The sequence below is a fragment of the Panulirus ornatus genome, chromosome 66, assembly GCF_036320965.1.
Source record: "Panulirus ornatus isolate Po-2019 chromosome 66, ASM3632096v1, whole genome shotgun sequence".
Lineage (NCBI taxonomy): Eukaryota > Metazoa > Arthropoda > Malacostraca > Decapoda > Palinuridae > Panulirus > Panulirus ornatus.
In genome coordinates, this window is record NC_092289.1 from 592,634 (window position 1) to 615,650 (window position 23,017).

Sequence of the window (23,017 nt, forward strand, 5' to 3'; positions counted from 1 at the left end):
TAAGCAGATTTCATGAAAACTTATAAGAAGTGTAAAGAGCGATGTAATGTCCGGTGAGGTCCTTATAGTGACTGATTAGGTTGATATATAAGTTCTGTAAGCTTAGATCACCTTCTTTTGATATTATACTTGTATCCTGATGACACTGATATACCGTACAGGATAAGCTCAGTGGACAGGAGAGGTTGCTTCAGTGTGTAGGTTACATATATCTCAACAACATAGGAAAAGAATAATAATCCATCCTGTGAACAAGGTCATAAATGACTGTGTTTTTCTTACTTTCAAAGAGAATTATAGAAATCTAACGTAAGACCTGAGTCAAGTGATGATTGGAGCAAATTGATCCGAAGCTGCACATAAGGGCTTTTAGCCCTGAAATGTCCTTCAGTTCCCAGCCTGTCTGTTGACCTTTCTCCATGTTTTGTCTTCACATCCACGTCTTGTCCCATGACCTCCATGTATGTTTTGTCCATTCGAGCTGCTCCAACTTGCGAACAGAAGGAAGAGGAATTAACACATCTGCCTCCACACATCTTACACTGATGCCCTTTGAAGCGGCCTGAGGTGGTCATGCTTTCCAGTCTGTGACGTACTTAAGTCTCAGGGCAGCAGGACCTCATCTTGCGGGACACGTTCTGTACAGCTTGTTATGGGTTACGAATCCCTTATAGCGAGGGCGATGCCTGAGGGGAGACACTGACGCACTGAAGAGGTGCGTCCGTCATCACCATTGCCTTTACAACCTTAAAGCGACCTAACCCAGCCATCGACCAGAGAACCCTCATCAGTGGCTGCAGGCTCTTACTGAAGCCTTATTATGAAGGATTATTTGCGATTATCTACATTCCAGGGACACATGATCTCTTTGATAGTGGTTCACAGGATACGTCATCCACATACGAGACGTTATAGGCCACGTCGTATTTGTGTCATCATTCTGGAGATCAGACTATTCAAGGAAAGCGATACTAAACATCGTTAAGAGCTGCCTTCTTTCCCGTCACAATGTTTTGCTTCATTCAAAGATGTTACCACTAGATACGGCTTCTGGTCTCGACGAATTAACCTAGTATGCAAAATGAAAAGTAAGTAGAACATTTATAAGTGAGGAAGTCATGTTCCTTGTAATGTACTGATCATGGTTTGAAGATATGTATGACTATGTAGCTTGTGTTTAACTGATCCACTCAGGGAATCGTTAATGAAGTTAGTGATGAATACGTAGTTAGCCATAAACTAAGTAACTTCCCTCTAAATACATATCCCAAGTTTTACTAATCATGTCTGAAGATTTCTTGTATTATTATTCTTGTACCATTACCATCCAGAACTTAAAAGTTACCGCAGAAGATGTGGGTAGTGCAACTATCTAACCTGTCCCTCAACCCTGCTACTAAATCTAATAGCAGCCAGCTCACTTGTTCATCATCCCCTTGTGGCTTGTCGATGAAAGTGTACTTGAGTCATCCTGGGGTATATATATATATATATATATATATATATATATATATATATATATATATATATATATATATATATGAAGTGCATATGCCATAGCCACGATGAGAGCATTCAGTTGCCTATCTCAGCTAACCTAAAAAATCTTAACAAATACCAGATCATGTTTGAAAAAGACCTTAAGTCATTGTATTTCTTCATTCAGTGGATCCTCTGCTGCTGCTGGCGCCTGAGATCATCATTTGTCATCCTGATCATGACTCAGACATGCCAGTGCCTTCAGTGCTTCCTGAAATGTCATAGTCTATTAACACTACAGCACCTCCAACACTACAGCACCTCCAACACTACAGCACCTCCAACACTACAGCACCTCCAACACTACAGCACCTCCAACACTACAGCACCTCCAACACTACAGCACCTCCAACACTACAGCACCTCCAACACTACAGCACCTCCAACACTACAGCACCTCCAACACTACAGCACCTCCAACACTACAGCACCTCCAACACTCCAAACTTTTTCCACTTTACTGCAGTTGAGAATATCATATTCTCTCTCCCTCTTCTTGGGAAAATTATTTTAGGAAAAGGTGATTGATTAGGCTGGTAGAGTATGTAATTGATATGTTGGTAGAGTATATATTTGTTAGGTTGGTAGTGTATGTATTCATTGGGTTGCTAGAGGATGTATTTGTTGGGTTGGTAGTGTATGTATTTGTTGGGTTGGTAGAATATGTTTTTGTTGAGTTGGAAGAGTATGTATTTGCGTTGTAAAGTATGTGTTTGTTAAGGTGGTAGAGTATGTATTTGTTATGTTGATTAAATACGTATTTTCAAAGTTGAGACTGAAAGGGATTAATGTATATTGAAGAATTCAAACATCATTCAATGAATTTCGATTCTTTGGTATCACTAGGTTGCCGTTCACTGGTATCACTGGGTTGCCGTTCACTGGTATCACTGGGTTGCCGTTCACTGGTATCACTAGGTTGTTGTTCTTGCCGTTGGTGGTCCCAGAAGGACAACTAGTCGGCCTTGGTGCGTCCGCATTGTAACCTGAGCAGCCTTGGTGCCTTGCCTTTTTACATATTGCCGGCCGCTTTTTACCTCACCCATAAAACATTAGTTAAAGGATTGTCTGTTTTCAACAGGAAATAGTCCACATCTCTCGTAATTACATGGAAAAATCGCTATTACGTAATAGTAATCTAGGATATTCGTAGTTAAGTATATGGCGATAATGCGTCATCATAAATGATGAGAACCCGTTTGAAAACATTCACAATCCCTTCCATCACTCCCACAATACACATGCTGCGCGGATCCTGTTTGCAGGGGATGTCAAAACGTATGCTTACGTGAAAAGCTTTTTTTAGTCAATTGCTGAAAAACAGGTGTTCTAGCTGTGCACATGGCTGAGGCAGACAGGAGTCTAAGGACTTTCCTTCTGAGTTAATTCATCACGACTTCAACAATGTAAGATATGGAATAGCTTTCATCATTATAAGGTGATGAATAGCTCCTTATACTCCTTTTTACATCACAGAAAAGTTGAAAACACATTACTACAATATAACAAACATATCTGAATAGAATGTACTTTATATTGCTCTTGAATCCTCTTATTTGAAATCCATGGGAGGTAGTATATCATGCAGGTACCGGACCGGTCAAGGGAATGTCCTGCTTTTTTCATATTGATGTACGTACACGCGATGAATTTCGAAATGATCAATGACTCGTATTGTCTCGATACGGTTGATAAGCATGGATGTGAGACAAGTTTTCTAATCGTTATCATAGCCTCACTGAATATTTTCATCGAAATAAGAAGTCAAGATAACATTTATTACAGCAAATGACAGAAAATGCCAGCAATCGATATATTCCAATGTCATGAAAGCAGGGCTGCAAATGCAAGCTCAAACCAATGGACATTTCTCAAAATTCCTCGTCCATGGTGTCACTCAGTTTCACACAAGAAGTGTTAAGTTCCTTTTGTAATCTTTACCGTGTGTACATGACAGTTTTGTACGCCATGTATGGTTGTGTGTTATAGTTCGCCTGATGATGAAGACAGTCTGTTCCGTAAGATACAGATAATGGTAACAGTGTGGCGGCAAAATTCTGAGCCCTTGTGAACTCCCAGTTAGGTTGCTGCGCGCTGGGGTGTCTCCTGCTGGTTCTCAAGCCCTGTGAGGTCACTGTCAGACAATGACCTATGAACCAGCGACCTCAGGAAAGGATCAAGTAAACAACTCCTTCTTTATTTTACTTTTAAGATTTTGATTCTGTCAATGAATTCCGATTCTACTTCACTTTTATTCAGTTGTCTACGTCTGCTTTCTATTATGTAAACGGTAAGGCCCTCTCATCACTACGTAGAAACATGCCAGTGTCAGTTGATTATATATATATATATATATATATATATATATATATATATATATATATATTCCACATTCTCGTGTTTTCTGTCTTCGTCTTCGTGGTGTCGCGTCTGTACCAGACGACTGGGGTCTTCTTGGAAACATCCTGGCTTAGTTCCTTCTGTTCCTGTTTTTAGAAAGTGACGGTGTGGGCCGGGGTGGATATCCAGTTCTCTGTTCCTACTGTTAGTCAACCAGTGCGACACACAGGATATACGTTTGGTAATACTCTTTCTTTCCTGACAGGAGGTCAAGAGAAAGGTGCAAGAGGTGAAAAAAAGGGCAAATGAGAGTTGGGGTGAGAGACTATCAGTAAATTTTAGGGAGAATAAAAAGATGTTCTGGAAGGAGGTAAATAGGGTGCGTAAGACAAGGGAGCAAATGGGAACTTCAGTGAAGGGCGTAAATGGGGAGGTGATAACAAGTAGTGGTGATGTGAGAAGGAGATGGAATGAGTATTTTGAAGGTTTGTTGAATGTGTCTGATGACAGAGTGGCAGATATAGGGTGTTTTGGTCGAGGTGGTGTGCAAAGTGAGAGGGTTAGGGAAAATGATTTGGTAAACAGAGAAGAGGTAGTAAAAGCTTTGCGGAAGATGAAAGCCGGCAAGGCAGCAGGTTTGGATGGTATTGCAGTGGAATTTATTAAAAAAGGGGGTGACTGTATTGTTGACTGGTTGGTAAGGTTATTTAATGTATGTATGACTCATGGTGAGGTGCCTGAGGATTGGCGGAATGCGTGCATAGTGCCATTGTACAAAGGCAAAGGGGATAAGAGTGAGTGCTCAAATTACAGAGGTATAAGTTTGTTGAGTATTCCTGGTAAATTATATGGGAGGGTATTGATTGAGAGGGTGAAGGCATGTACAGAGCATCAGATTGGGGAAGAGCAGTGCGGTTTCAGAAGTGGTAGAGGATGTGTGGATCAGGTGTTTGCTTTGAAGAATGTATGTGAGAAATACTTAGAAAAGCAAATGGATTTGTATGTAGCATTTATGGATCTGGAGAAGGCATATGATAGAGTTGATAGAGATGCTCTGTGGAAGGTATTAAGAATATATGGTGTGGGAGGCAAGTTGTTAGAAGCAGTGAAAAGTTTTTATCGAGGATGTAAGGCATGTGTACGTGTAGGAAGAGAGGAAAGTGATTGGTTCTCAGTGAATGTAGGTTTGCGGCAGGGGTGTGTGATGTCTCCATGGTTGTTTAATTTGTTTATGGATGGGGTTGTTAGGGAGGTAAATGCAAGAGTCCTGGAAAGAGGGGCAAGTATGAAGTCTGTTGGGGATGAGAGAGCTTGGGAAGTGAGTCAGTTGTTGTTCGCTGATGATACAGCGCTGGTGGCTGATTCATGTGAGAAACTGCAGAAGCTGGTGACTGAGTTTGGTAAAGTGTGTGGAAGAAGAAAGTTAAGAGTAAATGTGAATAAGAGCAAGGTTATTAGGTACAGTAGGGTTGAGGGTCAAGTCAATTGGGAGGTGAGTTTGAATGGAGAAAAACTGGAGGAAGTGAAGTGTTTTAGATATCTGGGAGTGGATCTGTCAGCGGATGGAACCATGGAAGCGGAAGTGGATCATAGGGTGGGGGAGGGGGCGAAAATTTTGGGAGCCTTGAAAAATGTGTGGAAGTCGAGAACATTATCTCGGAAAGCAAAAATGGGTATGTTTGAAGGAATAGTGGTTCCAACAATGTTGTATGGTTGCGAGGCGTGGGCTATGGATAGAGTTGTGCGCAGGAGGATGGATGTGCTGGAAATGAGATGTTTGAGGACAATGTGTGGTGTGAGGTGGTTTGATCGAGTAAGTAACGTAAGGGTAAGAGAGATGTGTGGAAATAAAAAGAGCGTGGTTGAGAGAGCAGAAGAGGGTGTTTTGAAATGGTTTGGGCACATGGAGAGAATGAGTGAGGAAAGATTGACCAAGAGGATATATGTGTCGGAGGTGGAGGGAACGAGGAGAAGAGGGAGACCAAATTGGAGGTGGAAAGATGGAGTGAAAAAGATTTTGTGTGATCGGGGCCTGAACATGCAGGAGGGTGAAAGGAGGGCAAGGAATAGAGTGAATTGGAGCGATGTGGTATACAGGGGTTGACGTTCTGTCAGTGGAGTGAATCAAGGCATGTGAAGCGTCTGGGGTAAACCATGGAAAGCTGTGTAGGTATGTATATTTGCGTGTGTGGACGTGTGTATGTACATGTGTATGGGGGGGGGGGTTGGGCCATTTCTTTCGTATGTTTCCTTGCGCTACCTCGCAAACGCGGGAGACAGCGACAAAGTATAAAAAAAAAAAAAAAAAAAAAAAAAAAAAAAAAAAAAAATATATATATATATATATATATATATATATATATATATATATATATATGTATATATATGCACATTTGTGTGTGTGTGTGTGTGTGTGTGTGTGTGTGTGTGTGTGTGTGTGTGTGCATAAGATGTTCATGAGGACACCGTAAACCCGCGTACAGACGCAAATTTTATGATCTCATTTTCCTTCTTGTTCAGAACGGTGTGTGTTGTGTGAGTATGATGACAGTGTATGTACAGACGTACAGCCATCACGCTTATCTCTCTTTTATCCTTCAGGTGAGCCATCACAACTGCCTGCCCAGCTTACATCTACTGGTAATGTACCCTCTGATATAATATATGAAGTATACGATTATGGATACTATAGGTTATAACAGTAATGGATACTATAGGTTATAACAGTATTATATATCTTAACACTATAGGTTATAACAGTATTATATATCTTAAGGCTATAGGTTATAACAGTATTATATATCTTAACACTATAGGTTATAACAGTATTATATATCTTAACACTATAGGTTATAACAATATTATATATCTTAACACTATAGGTTATAACAGTATTATATATCTTAACACTATAGGTTATAACAGTATTATATATCTTAAACTATAGGTTATACCAATATTATATCTTAGTACTATAAGTTATGACAGTATCACATGTCTTAACACTATAGGTTATAACGGTGTTATATGTCTCAACTGTCATTTGTTAGATTCTCCGTTCTTGTTTCTCCCCTATATATTCTCTCGGTGTTTATATTGGAGGTATCTATCGTGAAGACGGCGTTTATATTGGAGGTATCTATCGTGAAGACGATGTTTATATTGGAGGTATCTATCGTGAAGACGGTGTTTATATTGGAGGTATCTATCGTGAAGATATCTGCTGAAAGTATCTCGTGTGAGGATACGTGTTGACAGTATGTTATGTGACTGATGATACTGTGTATTCATATCAACAGTTGTGAATCTTGGTATAGCAGGTAGACCTTCTTAACTATATGGTCATTATCTGTCGGATCTACGGTTGAGGCTGTGATATGTGAACTGGTAGAAGATAGCTTAGTAATAGATAGTGTAGTAATATTATATATTACAATGTATAGTTTATGTGTCTGCATAGAAAACATATCTTTCATATATATTTGCATGCATACACGCTGACGCACATGTATATATATATATATATATATATATATATATATATATATATATTGATTGAGAGGGTGAAGGCATGTACAGAGCATCAGATTGGGGAAGAGCAGTGCGGTTTCAGAAGTGGTAGAGGATGTGTGGATCAGGTGTTTGCTTTGAAGAATGTATGTGAGAAATACTTAGAAAAGCAAATGGATTTGTATGTAGCATTTATGGATCTGGAGAAGGCATATGATAGAGTTGATAGAGATGCTCTGTGGAAGGTATTAAGAATATATGGTGTGGGAGGCAAGTTGTTAGAAGCAGTGAAAAGTTTTTATCGAGGATGTAAGGCATGTGTACGTGTAGGAAGAGAGGAAAGTGATTGGTTCTCAGTGAATGTAGGTTTGCGGCAGGGGTGTGTGATGTCTCCATGGTTGTTTAATTTGTTTATGGATGGGGTTGTTAGGGAGGTAAATGCAAGAGTCCTGGAAAGAGGGGCAAGTATGAAGTCTGTTGGGGATGAGAGAACTTGGGAAGTGAGTCAGTTGTTGTTCGCTGATGATACAGCGCTGGTGGCTGATTCATGTGAGAAACTGCAGAAGCTGGTGACTGAGTTTGGTAAAGTGTGTGGAAGAAGAAAGTTAAGAGTAAATGTGAATAAGAGCAAGGTTATTAGGTACAGTAGGGTTGAGGGTCAAGTCAATTGGGAGGTGAGTTTGAATGGAGAAAAACTGGAGGAAGTGAAGTGTTTTAGATATCTGGGAGTGGATCTGTCAGCGAATGGAACCATGGAAGCGGAAGTGGATCATAGGGTGGGGGAGGGGGCGAAAATTTTGGGAGCCTTGAAAAATGTGTGGAAGTCGAGAACATTATCTCGGAAAGCAAAAATGGGTATGTTTGAAGGAATAGTGGTTCCAACAATGTTGTATGGTTGCGAGGCGTGGGCTATGGATAGAGTTGTGCGCAGGAGGATGGATGTGCTGGAAATGAGATGTTTGAGGACAATGTGTGGTGTGAGGTGGTTTGATCGAGTAAGTAACGTAAGGGTAAGAGAGATGTGTGGAAATAAAAAGAGCGTGGTTGAGAGAGCAGAAGAGGGTGTTTTGAAATGGTTTGGGCACATGGAGAGAATGAGTGAGGAAAGATTGACCAAGAGGATATATGTGTCGGAGGTGGAGGGAACGAGGAGAAGAGGGAGACCAAATTGGAGGTGGAAAGATGGAGTGAAAAAGATTTTGTGTGATCGGGGCCTGAACATGCAGGAGGGTGAAAGGAGGGCAAGGAATAGAGTGAATTGGAGCGATGTGGTATACAGGGGTTGACGTGCTGTCAGTGGAGTGAATCAAGGCATGTGAGGCGTCTGGGGTAAACCATGGAAAGCTGTGTAGGTATGTATATTTGCGTGTGTGGACGTGTGTATGTACATGTGTATGGGGGGGGGTTGGGCCATTTCTTTCGTCTGTTTCCTTGCGCTACCTCGCAAACGCGGGAGACAGCGACAAAGTATAAAAAAAAAAAAAAAAATATATATATATATATATATATATATATATATATATATATATATATATATATATATATATATATATCTCATCTCAGTGTGTTTACTTGCCATGATGATGGATATATACATGTATACACACACACACACACACACACACACACACACACACACACACACTGTTTACAAAAATTACGCTTAGAAGTTCATGTTGTAGTAAAGGAGGAATGAAATATGATACAATGATGCAGTTAGCTCTTGTGTAAGGAGACGTATTCCAAAGTTCTACCAGTAAGGTTAGCAGTAAACGTCCATGTCAAGGCTTCTGTCGCCCCTAACATATCAGCACGTTAATCAGTTTTCCTCCAGGTCCTGATTTCAGCGTTTCTGCTTTGGTGGTCAAGAGTAAACCTGTTGCTCGGGTCTGCAATATTGTTAACACTTATTCTTTGAACGTTTTCTTCACACAACATCCAATCAGTGAAACCCAGAGTCATTCCGTCTGTCGAAAGGAAAGGATCCATTGATGAGGAGAAATGCTCGGTGGGTAAATCCCCTACTATAATACTGCTGTGTGGGGAAGAGGATCTGTGCACGGTTGCTAGATGACATGTTTTTGAATGTCCACCAACTGTGGGAGAACAAAATCATGCAACATATCTTGGCCAGGTCACTGTCAGATCTGACGGTGGTTTTAGCAGAGACGACTGGCATGGTGACATGGTCGTGTATATCACGATGATATGATCATTGGACTGGTCACGCCTGTTACGCATGCCCATAATGTGGAAAGTTGAACACGTGAAAACTGATCGTCATCTTCCAACGTACCAAAATGTCAACTGCAGACAGCGTGAGTCGCGGACCATCGGTCAGCTGTAGGGCTTGCTGCAGCTGCGCCTTGTACACGTTCAGCAGCGTCGCTTCTGCATCACCTCCTGTACCGTTGATTGGGGCACCTGCGCCTTCCTGGCGGTGGCGATGTTAACGAACGGTCTTACGGGGACTTCGCTCCAACGACTCTCGGACGCGCTAAGCATCATGCGAGGTTTTGCATGGCCGGTCTGCCTTCTTCCACAGGCCAAGGAAGTCTGTAGAGTCTATAGAGCTTTTCCTCAGTCACTAGTGTCTGTGTCTCTGATTTCTTGCCTGTCAACCACCCTTATAGCCGCCCTGTACGAAACGTAGAAGATACATGAGTTCTTTGATATTGAAGGTTCCAGTCACGGACACAAGTCCACATCAAAGCCGGGCCTTAGGTGAAATATAGAGACGATTATGTAACGGAAAAATATGAGACGAGGGAAAGTATTTACGAATTGTGAAGCATGTAGTATCTCTGTTATTTTTCCAAGTGGATTATCATTTATAGTTAGTAATATCATTATTATCAGCATTACAGTGACAGTTATTATTATTATTATTATTATTATTATTATTATCATTATTATTATCATCATCATCATTACTACTATTATTATTATTAGTAGTAGTAGTAGTAGTTGTTGTTGTTGTTGTTGTAGTAGTAGTACTATCATTGTAATTATTATTACTGTTGTCACTCATTGTAATAATTACTACCATTGTTATTGCTGTTACCAACACTGTCATTATTACCCTAAGTTTTATCATCGTAATTCGTATACTTCACAATGCTTGGCCTTGCTCGTAGCACAGTAACGTGTTTAGCAAAACAAGAAAATTCAAACGATCACTTCGACGGTCTAGTGTTCGCCCCTGTCATCGCCTTCCACAACACCCAGCAAGTGTGTGCGAAGTGGTCTTTCTTCCTTACCCGAAGGCAAAATGATGATGAAATTACGCTAATCGTAATAATAATGATAGTTCTAATGATAAATGATGATAATGAATAACACAGAGAACACCAGTGTACGTGAACGTTCTTCGTCTGTTCTTGGTTCAGTCTCGCTGTGCGGGTAACAACTGATAAATGATAGAGCATGGTTGTTGTGGGTTGTAGTTGTAGGCATCATCTTTACCATAAATGATTGTGGGATATATCTTAACTTTAGGCTCGGATATTTGTTGTATGTTTTGCTGTTGTGAGTGAATGTATAATGTATTACTTTCAGATGATTTTGAGCGGTGATCCTGAGCTGTTGTGTTCTGTAGGATGATGAAGAGATGGTCCTGGGCTGTAGTGTTCTGTAGGATGATGAAGAGATGGTCCTGGGCTGTAGTGTTCTGTAGGATGATGAAGATGTGGTCCTATGCTGTAGTGTTCTATAGGATGATGAAAAGATGGTCCTATGCTGTAGTGTTCTGTAGGATGATGAAGAGATGGTCCTATGCTGTAGTGTTCTGTAGGATGATGAAGAGATGGTCCTATGCTGTAGTGTTCTGTAGGATGATGAAGAGATGGTCCTATGCTGTAGTGTTCTGTAGGATGATGAAGAGATGGACATATGCTGTAGTGTTCTGTAGGATGATGAAGAGATGGTCCTATGCTGTAGTGTTCTGTAGGATGATGAAGAGATGGTCCTATGCTGTAGTGTTCTGTAGGATGATGAAGAGATGGTCCTATGCTGTAGTGTTCTGTAGGATGATGAAGAGATGGACATATGCTGTAGTGTTCTGTAGGATGATGAAGAGATGGTCCTATGCTGTAGTGTTCTGTAGGATGATGAAGAGATGGTCCTATGCTGTAGTGTTCTGTAGGATGATGAAGAGATGGACATATGCTGTAGTGTTCTGTAGGATGATGAAGAGATGGTCCTATGCTGTAGTGTTCTGTGAATTAAACTCGCCAGGTGTCCGCCTGGTTTGGAGCATTGTCTTGCCACCATTTTGTGCTGTTGGTTCTGCTAGTGTTACAAGTGTTTCCCTGCCGGTTCTGAAGTCCCGTGCTGTGACGGTGAATACCCAACGGCGTGGTTTAGGCCCTGCCCACACCAGGAGTGTGGTCCCTGCCGGCTTTGTGGTCCCGCGCTGTTGCAAGAACAGTGGGCACACACGCCCGTGAGTCAGAGAAGGAACCCGTTAGCTGGATGTCGGGGAGGATCTTAGGTGCAGTCTGGAGGTCCACGCTTCAGCCACTCACGTTTATCTCTTCCAGGATGACCGAGAACCATCTGTGTGTAGTAATTCATTGCACTTGGCATTGCGTGACCCTTCGATTTGATGAGACAGTAGTATCAGATTCGGGCATTTACAACGACGTTACGCATACAGAGATTCTGATGCAACTTGGAAAACGAAACCCTTTACCAAGAGTTACGGCCTAACTGTACTTCCTAAGGATAACAGTGCGCTCTGTGATGAAAATAAAGCCACATGTCGGATCATAAACGTCACAATCACAAGATGATGGCCAGCGTTACTTGAAATAAGTGTTTTGGTTCTGTAATACATCCTTCTGACCACAAGGAAGACGTAGAGTGTTGTGAGTGCCACCAGCTGCAATTATCAACAAATTTGTTCAAGAACGTATTATTTCCGCTACGTGACGTTAGGAAGCAATGGAGCGTAATGTGTGAGAGCAACAGCTGAAGTGTAGACGCTGACCACATCCAAACACCTGCCAACGATAAGTTGGTTTACTCCTGATACAGTGGAGCTCCCCAGGTGACGTCTTCTGCACCTCTTGATTATATCCGATTTGTCATTATTATTTTTTTTTTAGCCAACGTGATAGAGGCACAAGAGCGCCTCAGTTGTGGCCATGACAGTCGATGGTAAGAAAAAGGATATAAGTTTTAAGAAAGAAGAGAGAAGACAGCAGAGGTTAAGGTGAACTCCTCTGGTGTTCGTTTGCCAGTCTTGAGAAGATGGAAAGGTTGTAAGAGGAAAGCCGAGAGAAAGATGAGAATTCTCATGCTTTCCTGTTCGAAGGAGGAAGGAGTTATAACGTATTTACCATTTTCTTTTATTTTTTACGTTAAAGGCTTCAGTCATGGACATAAGTCCACATCAAGGCCTGGCCTTCATTGAAATGTGGAGAGGTTGATGAAAGCGAAAAAGAAGAGACAAGAGAATGTATCTACGAATTTTGGAGAAAAGGAAAAGCCCATCTTTTAAAAATTGCAAGGTCATCGTCATTAGAAAGACATAAGAGGGTAGAGAGTTCCAAAGCCTCGAGGTGTAGGGAAAGAAACAGTTGTCAAAACGGCCCACCCTTGAGTTGCCAATGGTCCCACCGTAATCATATGATGCGGCAGGTTGCCGATTATGTATGGTCTAGCATCAACTTCATAGATGAAACATGGCCACCTTCTGACAAAATCAGTTTTTCTTTCAATTATTACAGTTCCTGTCACCAGACACTGTATTCAGTAGGTCACCAGACTATACACTTCCTATCATCAAACAGTTTTTCCAATTCCTGTCATGAGACAAAATATTTACTTGTACCTTGATTATTAGTAACAGAATTTGCACACTTCACCTGCTAATGACACACGTCTCTAACTCAGAGTTTGTAGTCTCTTTCTCCTCTTAAAGATCGGTGTCTTCTACTTCACCAGCAGGAATCATCATTCATGCCAGTGATCTGCTACATAGTAATGCCAAACGTTGACTAACGTTTTTGCACAATTTCAGCAATAAAAAAAAATCGGAATCCACAAGGCCGCAGGCAGTGTTGGATCTAGATTTCTTATGTCATCTTTTTTAGCATAACTTATGTGGTGACTTTGGTGTCCTGAGCCTTGCAGTTCTTTCAGTACTGTAACTCTGAGGATGATACATCTTCTTTAGTGTAAACATGAGAAGTACACTGAGGTCCACACACAAAGAAAGTTAAAGAGATGGTGCAACACGAGTGTAGGGCGCCTTCTTCTCACTGCATATTTCATTTGTGCCAACCATCTCTGCCACAGTTCATCATGCTGATTGTATTTTGTTTAAATGACGAATGATTTGTCCACAATATTCATCTGATTCATATATCCCTCCCTAAATTTCCCAATATATTCGTTCTTTTCCTCATTGTGTCTGTCGAGGACTGCATGACATTTTTTTCCTTTCTTCTGTTTCTTGAACATACTGTCATATTTACTAGGTAACTACCACTTGTGATTACTGTTTGTGACTACTATTTGTGTTACGAGAGACAGTTTTTACATTCGTGTTTGCCCCGTCTCTTACCTTTGAATTTATGTGCTGTCTTTACTCGTATGTGCATAAACACACACACACCGACACACACACACACACAGATCAGCCGAAGCCAGGTACCCATTTATCGACCAGCCCCGAGGGATACGAACACCTAGGCTGGATTAGGCCGGCTGTCACGCTCGAGACTCGAACACACGCTGTTCCGACCCCGGGCTGGCCTATGCTGATCCATAGCCTAGAACGTTAACCACTACACAGGTGAGGAGCATCCGTCAACTTCTTTGTACATATCACCAAATTTCCTGCAGCTTTGAATTGCTTGTGATGGTTCAGTTCGGTGTCCTCATCAATACAAACACAGATAAATTTTGACGTCATTCCCCCACCTCCATCGTTGCTTATTAACTTCTTGAAATCTTCTTTTAGCTTCCTGTCATTTCTCGTTTTTCTGAACACGAGCGAGAAACTTGTACGTCTAAGCCTTTCTTACCACCATTCAGATCCTCAGTAAAATAAACCATCACCTTGTAGTTAAGACTTTCCATCCTGTTGTCTCGTGTACCACTGGGAGCGACCCTGGACGCCGGTACACTTTTGTTTGTGGTGCGAATGCACACTTAACCAGCTGTTGAGTTATCTGATGGAACACAACGTCTACCTTCCATACAAAACACAAGAAACTCATTGTGTTATCAAGTTTGACACGAAACTCAGCAACTTAAGACCTCAATGTATCTCCATCCTTCAGATGCCTCAGTTCCTCCAGAATTCCCCCTTTTTTGAAATTTAGAATTTTTCTCGTGGAATGAAGAAGTAAGATTCAACTTCTTTTTGCTGAGATCGTGTTTCACGATCGTAACTGTGGTGGGTAACGATATACATCTGAAAATACCATTTCTTTGGGTCTGTCATAATCTTCTATCGTCGGTCTCGCTTCCTTAGATTCATCCATTTCCTATTACCACAAATTTAAAACCTCCTTGCATCACGTGCTCTTTGACATTATAAATAACTCAATAATTTCATTATATATATATATATATATTCTTTATTTTTTTTTTTTTTTTTTTTTTTTATACTTTGTCGCTGTCTCCCGCGTTTGCGAGGTAGCGCAAGGAAACAGACGAAAGAAATGGCCCAACCCCCCCCCCCCCCCATACACATGTACATACACACGTCCAGACACGCAAAATATACATACCTACACAGCTTTCCATGGTTTACCCCAGACGCTTCACATGCCTTGCTTCAATCCACTGACAGCACGTCAACCCCTGTATACCACATGACTCCAATTCACTCTATTTCTTGCCCTCCTTTCACCCTCCTGCATGTTCAGGCCCCGATCACACAAAATCTTTTTCACTCCATCTTTCCACCTCCAATTTGGTCTCCCTCTTCTCCTCGTTCCCTCCACCTCCGACACATATATCCTCTTGGTCAATCTCTCCTCACTCATTCTCTCCATGTGCCCAAACCATTTCAAAACACCCTCTTCTGCTCTCTCGACCACGCTCTTTTTATTTCCACACATCTCTCTTACCCTTACGTTACTTACTCGATCAAACCACCTCACACCACACATTGTCCTCAAACATCTCATTTCCAGCACATCCATCCTCCTGCGCACATCTCTATCCATAGCCCACGCCTCGCAACCATACAGCATTGTTGGAACCACTATTCCCTCAAACATACCCATTTTTGATTTCCGAGATAATGTTCTCGACTTCCACACATTTTTCAAGGCTCCCAAAATTTTCGCCCCCTCCCCCACCCTATGATCCACTTCCGCTTCCATGGTTCCATCCGCTGACAGATCCACTCCCAGATATCTAAAACACTTCACTTCCTCCAGTTTTTCTCCATTCAAACTCACCTCCCAATTGACTTGACCCTCACCCCTACTGTACCTAATAACCTTGCTCTTATTCACATTTACTCTCAACTTTCTTCTTCCACACACTTTACCAAACTCAGTCACCAGCTTCTGCAGTTTCTCACATGAATCAGCCACCAGCGCTGTATCATCAGCGAACAACAATTGACTCACTTCCCAAGCTCTCTCATCCCCAACAGACTTCATACTTGCCCCTCTTTCCAGGACTCTTGCATTTACCTCCTTTACAACCCCATCCATAAACAAATTAAACAACCATGGAGACATCACACACCCCTGCCGCAAACCTACATTCACTGAGAACCAATCACTTTCCTCTCTTCCTACACGTACACATGCCTTACATCCTCGATAAAAACTTTTCACTGCTTCTAACAACTTGCCTCCCACACCATATATTCTTAATACCTTCCACAGAGCATCTCTATCAACTCTATCATATGCCTTCTCCAGATCCATAAATGCTACATACAAATCCATTTGCTTTTCTAAGTATTTCTCACATACATTCTTCAAAGCAAACACCTGATCCACACATCCTCTACCACTTCTGAAACCGCACTGCTCTTCCCCAATCTGATGCTCTGTACATGCCTTCACCCTCTCAATCAATACCCTCCCATATAATTTACCAGGAATACTCAACAAACTTATACCTCTGTAATTTGAGCACTCACTCTTATCCCCTTTGCCTTTGTACAATGGCACTATGCACGCATTCCGCCAATCCTCAGGCACCTCACCATGAGTCATACATACATTAAATAACCTTACCAACCAGTCAACAATACAGTCACCCCCTTTCTTAATAAATTCCACTGCAATACCATCCAAACCTGCTGCCTTGCCGGCTTTCATCTTCCGCAAAGCTTTTACTACCTCTTCTCTGTTTATCAAATCATTTTCCCTAACCCTCTCACTTTGCACACCACCTCGACCAAAACACCCTATATCTGCCACTCTGTCATCAGACACCTTCAACAAACCTTCAAAATACTCATTCCATCTCCTTCTCACATCACCGCTACTTGTTATCACCTCCCCATTTACGCCCTTCACTGAAGTTCCCATTTGCTCCCTTGTCTTACGCACCCTATTTACCTCCTTCCAGAACATCTTTTTATTCTCCCTAAAATTTACTGATAGTCTCTCACCCCAACTCTCATTTGCCCTTTTTTTCACCTCTTGCACCTTTCTCTTGACCTCCTGTCTCTTTCTTTTATACTTCTCCCACTCAATTGCATTTTTTCCCTGCAAAAATCGTCCAAATGCCTCTCTCTTCTCTTTCACTAATACTCTTACTTCTTCATCCCACCACTCACTACCCTTTCTAAACAGCCCACCTCCCACTCTTCTCATGCCACAAGCATCTTTTGCGCAATCCATCACTGATTCCCTAAATACATCCCATTCCTCCCCGACTCCCCTTACTTCCATTGTTCTCACCTTTTTCCATTCTGTACACAGTCTCTCCTGGTACTTCCCCACACAGGTCTCCTTCCCAAGCTCACTTACTCTCACCACCTTCTTCACCCCAACATTCACTCCTCTTTTCTGAAAACCCATACTAATCTTCACCTTAGCCTCCACAAGATAATGATCAGACATCCCTCCAGTTGCACCTCTCAGCACATTAACATCCAAAAGTCTCTCTTTCGCACGCCTGTCAATTAACACGTAATCCAATAACGCTCTCTGGCCATCTCTCCTACTTACATAAGTATACTTATGTATATCTCGCTTTTTAAACCAGGTATTCCCAATCATCAGTCCTTTTTCAGCACATAAATCTACAAGCTCTTCACCATTTCCATTTACAACACTGAACACCCCATGCATACCAATTATTCCCTCAACTGCCACATTACTCACCTTTGCATTCAAATCACCCATCACTATAACCCGGTCTCGTGCATCAAAACCGCTAACACACTCATTTAGCTGCTCCCAAAACACTTGCCTCTCATGATCTTTCTTCTCATGCCCAGGTGCATATGCACCAATAATCACCCACCTCTCTCCATCAACTTTCAATTTTACCCATATTAATCGAGAATTTACTTTCTTACATTCTATCACATACTCCCACAACTCCTGTTTCAGGAGTATTGCTACTCCTTCCCTTGCTCTTGTCCTCTCACTAACCCCTGACTTCACTCCCCAGACATTTCCAAACCACTCTTCCCCTTTACCCTTGAGCTTCGTTTCACTCAGAGCCAAAACATCCAGGTTCCTTTCCTCAAACATACTACCTATCTCTCCTTTTTTCACATCTTGGTTACATCCACACACATTTAGGCACCCCACTCTGAGCCTTCGAGGAGGATGATCACTCCCCGCGTGACTCCTTCTTCTGTTTCCCATTTTAGAAAGTTAATACAAGGAGGGGAGGATTTCCGGCCCCCCGCTCCCGTCCCCTCTAGTCGCTTTCTACGACACGCGAGGAATACGTGGGAAGTATTCTTTCACCCCTATCCCCAGGGATAATATACATATATATATACATACACACACACACACACACACACACATATGCACATACACACACACACACACACACACATACATATATATACATATGAAAAATGTAAGAACAATTTAGAAACAAACTTTTAGCTTGAAATGAATGAAAAAAAAAATGAATGTCACATAATGGTTCAACCTCTGGCTATGGAAAAGGAGATGTACCATTTATTCACACAAACGTCAATTCTTTATTATTCTACTTTTTTCTTTTAACTTGTTTCCTTCTGTGATGGCGTAAAGTTCATCTCTCCTGACTCACACTGGCTAACCTACAAAGCATATTATCAGTTTTCTTGCTTTATTTTCCTATTTCTGATAATTTGTTTTCCTTTCTCTCTACGAATTAGAGGATTTTCTTCTTATTTAGACAACGAAGTTTGTTTATTAAGATCAGAAATAGAATTACAGAACCATCGAGGGGAAAGTTGAGGAATTTTCGATAGAGAGAAGGGCAGAAACTGGGCTTTAGAGGCATTGTAGGGCAAGGGAGGTAGATAACTAGTGAGTACGGCAGAAACATTTTGATACGTTTATCAAGTTCTACTTCTGCTGCTGCTGCTGATGATGACTTCAGTTAACATGATAAGTATCTGGCCGTCGCCAGTTGAAGGATGGGGCGTCGTGGTAGCTTTTTATTTCCTGCTTCGCTAAACCTGGAACCCTTTCAGTCACTGACTTCCATGTTGGTATAAAAGAATGTCTCTCATGTCTTGTAAGTCGTATTTACTTGTTTGCTTAATGTGTCATATGGTTAGACTTACATTATAACGTTCATCAACGTCAGTTTTATTGGTATGACTTACACTCTTGAAGTACTTCTTTTGTCTTCTTTTTCTCCTCTTCAAAAAAGACATATGTATGGTTGTTAATAATCCTCTTGTAACTCATGTTGCTTATCTGATCCGTTGAACACGACGGTATATGCCTGGAGAATGATGGTACGACATTTAGATATGAAGATCTGGCCTGTGACCTGACCTTTAAGGGTTAGGTCAAAGGTCAAATGACAATAATAGCTATGATAATAATGATTATGATAATGAAATAAAAGTGATCACAACAATAACAACAATAATGATAATAGTAATAGTGATGTAATGATCATTATTTATTGAACGAGGCTGAATATACAGAGAAAATGCAGTAATGTTATATGATAAAAAGGAAAAATAATGTGTTTGTATTAATACCGGGGATGTAATCTTATTACTGATGTCTACAGTGACTGGGTTAAGGTAGCTGTTGCAGCGGTTTGTATGAACTCGTATGGGTTCGGGATGGTTATAGCGCCTCGAGGATCAGGATCTCGGAAGGCAGGAAGTAACGGTGGAGAGGTTGGTGCCGTAGCTTGTTCCCGAACCGTCGGGTGAGATCCAGGTATGATTGGAGAGAGTCAGGGAGACCAGTGTGCAGACTGCATCTTCATATGTGTTGTACAAGGGCTGAGGACTGTCTTGCGTGACAATTTCTTCACCTTTTCTAGCATCACTCTGGCGGATAAGTAGGAACACCTGGCGGGAGAGGCATAGGTGGGTTTGGGAAGACGAGAGTTGTGTAAAAGTTCTTGAGTTCAGGTGCAGCGGGGAGTCCAGCTGTCTGAGTCGACAATATTGAGTGCTTCCTGCTGGGGTGGGTGCCGCCTCCGTTTGCCAGCTGCTGTGTACGGAAGTTAGCAGTTCTCTGTATAAAGGTTCCCCACCTCCACAGCAACTACCTCCCACCCATCAGCGATATGATGTGCCTGTAGGAGACACTGACTGAAATACAGTTACGTAACTGTAGATGAGCAATGTCTTAATGTTTGAATATTTAAATTTTGCGATGCAACTCAGCTACATTGACCAAATAATGAGAGACGTCGTCCATTTTTATACAAATTTTATTTCAACTCTTCGAACACGACGGTGTAACCCTTGTACATGACATACTTCCCTTAAGTATGATGGTACATCCCTTGAGTCTGATCACTTCGTCAAACCATCATACCTGAGGGTCGTTAAGTGAAGATACTCAGAGGATGATATTTTGATGGTGCAAACATTACGTAATGTTAAGGCTCCGCGAGACAACTTGCCATATGGAAGTAGAAAACTTTCGCGAAATGCAAAGGTCATTATCGTTTATTCCGAGTTGGTTGACACCATAATGAGTCTTGTGATAGGTAAAGAAATTTAGACATAGACTTGGGGTTAGGATGTTCCTGGTGCCCACTGAGAAAGGAAAGGGAATTAAGCTCACGATATCTGACCTATGATTTGATAGAGAGTTGGATGACGACCCAGTGGTGAGTTGTGGCAACTGATGACTGGCAGGGCGACTAGAGGTGAGAATGTCCTCGTTCTGTTACATCTGGTAACTAAGGAAGTAACTAGACGGGGATGGAGGTAGGACCACTGGTAACGCGATGACGTGGCTGCTGGATGGGAAAAGTCATCCTAGTATAACAAATTATGAGTTACGTTGTACGAATAATTGTAGTTGTCGACCTCTGTTATGTACCCAGAACAGGTAGTCACTCCGCACATGAGCAGATAGATTGTAACTTTATATCTTTTGAATGTCATTTAACAATGTACGTTTTTGATATGATAATCATGGCTGAAGCGCATCCTGCCATGATATTATATTTCAAGAAGGTAAAGTGAGTACGCAGTCCGACACTGGTGGACGAAGGTTGTACAACAATAGTTTTTAATTCCACTTGTTTTTTCCAGAATTCATAATTGTCCTAAAAGGTGGTAATATGACTTAAGTGGCAGGTAAAGTGGCCTTAGATAACTTGTACTTTTGTGCTCATTACGTGACGTACCCTGACTATTTTGTCTGATCAAAACTTTCTTCTTACTTCTCTCAGCATATTAGTACTATTCACAGAGTTACTTAACACCACAAAGGTCAGAATCAGAAAGCATATATTGGTGAAGTAGAGGGATTCAGAAGAGAAGAATCCAGTCATCGCTGACTCTAAGCCTTCTGAACCATCCAAACTGAAAATCTTCAAATGTTCTAAAGTTTTTCATGTTTAATCTTTCCTCTGATCTCTTAAAAACTTCTGTCCAGTTATTTTCCAACCACCCTTCTGCCTGGCCTGCTAAGAGGCTGGCAAGTGTCGTCGTCTTAGATATGTAAATCTGCTGTGGACACTGGAAAGTGACGAAGGAAAGTCAAACATGAGAGATAAGGACCGTGCTGGATGAGTCGTACATGAGAGATAAGAACCGTACTGGATGAGTTGTGCATGAGAGATAAGAACCGTACTGGATGGGTCGTACATAAGAGATGAGAACCGTACTGGATGGGTCGTACATAAGAGATGAGAACCGTACTGGATGGGTCGTACATAAGAGATAAGAACCGTACTGGATGAGTCGTACATGAGAGATAAGAACCGTACTGGATGGGTCGTACATAAGAGATGAGAACCGTACTGGATGGGTCGTACATAAGAGATGAGAACCGTACTGGATGGGTCGTACATAAGAGATAAGAACCGTACTGGATGAGTCGTACATGAGAGATAAGAACCGTACTGGATGAGTCGTACATGAGAGATGAGAACCGTACGGATGAGTCGTACATGAGAGATAAGAACCGTACTGGATGAGTCGTACATGAGAGATGAGAACCGTACTGGATGAGTCGTACATGAGAGATAAGAACCGTGCTGGAGGGGTCGTACATGAGAGATGAGAACCGTGCTGGATGGGTCCTACATGTTCATCCTATTCTCGAGGTAATTCTGAATATTCCACGTTAGTTGTTGTGTACAGTTCCTTTACATTGTGTCGTTTTCATCCTTCATCAATATTTCTCATTTTCCACGTAGTTATAATCGCGTCTCTTCTTTCATCATTATTATCGTCATTTTATCTCTATAACGTTGTTTTTGTTGTGCTCGGTAACGGTAATAAAGTCTTTACGTATCGGTGTCATGCACCACACAGAATCGTCCATAGAAGAGGTATAACGTAATGTGTCATCATATCAGGCAAACATTAGATTTTCCTTCGATTATATCGGTGATCAGTTCTTGTCTTTTTCACACTAGTTATCACTTCGTCCGTGACAGTTACTTAGGTACGTTATTGTCTTTACGTTACCGTTGCTGATGGACAGACGCCGTTGTATGCTTGACATTTGAAATTAGGTATTTTCGTCAGATGATCAAAATATAATACTTTCATCAACCTGTGACGGTGTGATGAACATCGTAAGTGATGATCACCAGTATTGGCAGGACCTGCAATTCAATGGCGATAATCAATTTCTTTAGTTGTTCTTGATGTTTACTGTCAGTAACCATTGTGGTGTCAACTATCATTTGTAAGTCTCGAAGTGAGTATTAACGGTGCTGCCACCTGTGGTTCCCATCAAGTAATTACAACGACTGCCGTTCAGCAATTATCTTGGTGGCGTCAGACGATAACGGTAGATTCTGTAGTTCAGGATCAACACATCAGAACGACGATTCTCAGTTATAATCACACACAACACAGGGACCGTATGTGTGGTGAGAGTTTAAATGGTCTTTGTATGATACGGAACCCCTGAAGAAGGTGTTCAGTACGATCCATGTTAACGTAATGACTGACCACGTTAATCTAAAGGTCTCACTCTTAGATATTCATCCAACCGTAAATAATGTGTCTAAAAAACAC

At 41.5% G+C, this 23,017-nt stretch overlaps 1 protein-coding gene across 6 annotated transcripts in view; it reads left to right on the plus strand.

Moving 5' to 3' along the window:
• The window catches only part of LOC139746861 (uncharacterized), a 526,669-nt gene that overhangs the window by 409,057 nt on the left and 94,595 nt on the right, over positions 1–23,017 (plus strand). For 4 of the 6 annotated variants that reach the window (XM_071658484.1, XM_071658490.1, XM_071658489.1 and 1 more), the window contains one exon: positions 6,481–6,519. The exons of the other annotated variants lie outside the window; for them this stretch is intronic. In XM_071658484.1, the coding sequence (XP_071514585.1) occupies positions 6,481–6,519 (39 nt within the window). The remainder of the gene's footprint in view (positions 1–6,480; positions 6,520–23,017) is intronic. 6 annotated transcript variants of the gene reach the window in all.